Source organism: Galeopterus variegatus, unplaced genomic scaffold (genome assembly GCF_000696425.1).
Source record: "Galeopterus variegatus unplaced genomic scaffold, G_variegatus-3.0.2 Scaffold1322, whole genome shotgun sequence".
In the NCBI taxonomy this organism is placed as follows: domain Eukaryota; kingdom Metazoa; phylum Chordata; class Mammalia; order Dermoptera; family Cynocephalidae; genus Galeopterus; species Galeopterus variegatus.
In genome coordinates this window covers 96,734-98,454 of record NW_007727433.1, presented here as the reverse complement: position 1 = coordinate 98,454, position 1,721 = coordinate 96,734, and the positions used below count along the sequence as shown (strand labels likewise).

Sequence of the window (1,721 nt, the reverse complement as noted above, 5' to 3'; positions counted from 1 at the left end):
GGTGTATTTCAAGTCTAGCATTATGCAAGATGAAAAAAAGCCCCCATGCTGACACTTTTGGACATATTTTTCAGGAAAGCTAAAAAGAGGCATATTAAAGCATCGACCTTTCTAGCCATCTCTGGCACATGACACAGATGTGTATGTTGGCTCCTTCCATGCCAATGGGTACTGAAGAAACAGACTTATCAATGGCCTCTGGGTGCTCTGGGCAGCAGCTTTGCCTCTGAACCACGAGCCACCTAAGAATGAGGGCTGGCTTCCATTCCCAGCATTGGCACCGAAACGTCAGGACCAGTGAACGCATCTGCCTGGGTCCTCCCAGTTGATCTCCCACCTGTCTGTCTGCTCAGACGCACGCGTCAGGTTAGATCGACAGGGCACGGCTGCTGAGCTATTGCGTAGAAACAGAAGAACATGAGCAGACACGGTGGAGCACACAGATCACCACAAAGAAGTACAGGCTCTCATCTTAACCCTACAGGTTCTCTCTCCAAACCACCACGAAACTGCTAACACACTAAAGGCTACTAATAACTACGGGGTAGTCATTTAACGCTACCTTACACTCAGGATAGTGAGATTGGAATGATAACTGAACTCCCCAGAAGTAAAAGAGGAAAGATATAAGCTCTGTAATTTAGAAATCTGCTTTCTATTACAAAAACAATACCCTGCACCTGTAGTAATAATCCTCAACGAGAAGACCGTCCAGACGTTTAGTTTANCCTGCTGGAATCTGGCCAACTGCGCCTTGAGCTTTGCCTCCTGTCCCTGCAGCGTTTGAACATGAAGGTCTTTGGCGATCACCTCTTTGGACATTTGAGCAATCTGGGCATCCCAGCCAGCCTTGAGAGCTGATGCGTCTTCACGTAGTCTGAACAAAGGAGGGAAACCACGTGAATGTGAGTGGGGTTCCCACACGCTCACTCCAGCTCTCTTATCCAGCGCCCCCAACACACATGCGCACATGCACGCATACGTGCACACACGTGTGCGAGCACACATACTTGCTCAGCCCTCAAAGGAAATGTCACATTAGAGCTGAAACTTCCTTGCCTAGATTAAGGAAATGGTTTGACCCAAGAAGAAATATCCACCCTGCGTCCATGCATCCCACCAACCCAGACATAGGCTAAAGGCTGCAGCATGCCTGGTGCTGGCAGGTACTGAGGTGGGAAGGGCAGGCAGTGCTGTCTCGGACCCGCTCACCTTTGCAGCCCCTGCCATGTCTGGCATGCATGGAGACATTCAACATGATTTACATATTGAATAGTAAAATAAGGTTCTACAGAACCCTTTAAATAACCTTAACAGTAGAAGGCCTCTGGTAGAATTACCAAAAATTGGATAAATTTTCCAAGAAAAACGTTTAGAGAAGACATCTAGAGATATTCACTAGGGTAGCCCTAGCACCTAAGAAAGACAGCGCCTGCCTGCCTGCCTGCCTGCTTGGCTGCGGGCCTGCTTCTGTACTGGACTGCCTGAGTGACTCAATGAGCTCCTGCGATAGCCACAACAACTTCACATCATAAGGAACCTTTCAGATGCTCCTGAGCTGATGAACTTCCAACTGACGGACATTTAGAAGCAGAGGGTGAGCTGGCTACTCACAGAGGACACCTCTGGTCACGAGGGTTCGGTTAAACCCAGCATGTGCGGTGTATTTCAAGTCTAGCATTATGCAAGATGAAAAAAAGCCCCCATGCTGACACTTTTGG

At 48.4% G+C, this 1,721-nt stretch overlaps 1 protein-coding gene across 1 annotated transcript in view; it reads right to left on the bottom strand.

The window, feature by feature from the left end:
- Positions 1-1,721, bottom strand: part of CCDC57 (coiled-coil domain containing 57) — a 119,117-nt gene that overhangs the window by 101,007 nt on the left and 16,389 nt on the right. The window contains exon 7 of the mRNA XM_008576304.1: positions 766-939. Within this exon, the coding sequence (XP_008574526.1) occupies positions 766-939 (174 nt within the window). The remainder of the gene's footprint in view (positions 1-765; positions 940-1,721) is intronic.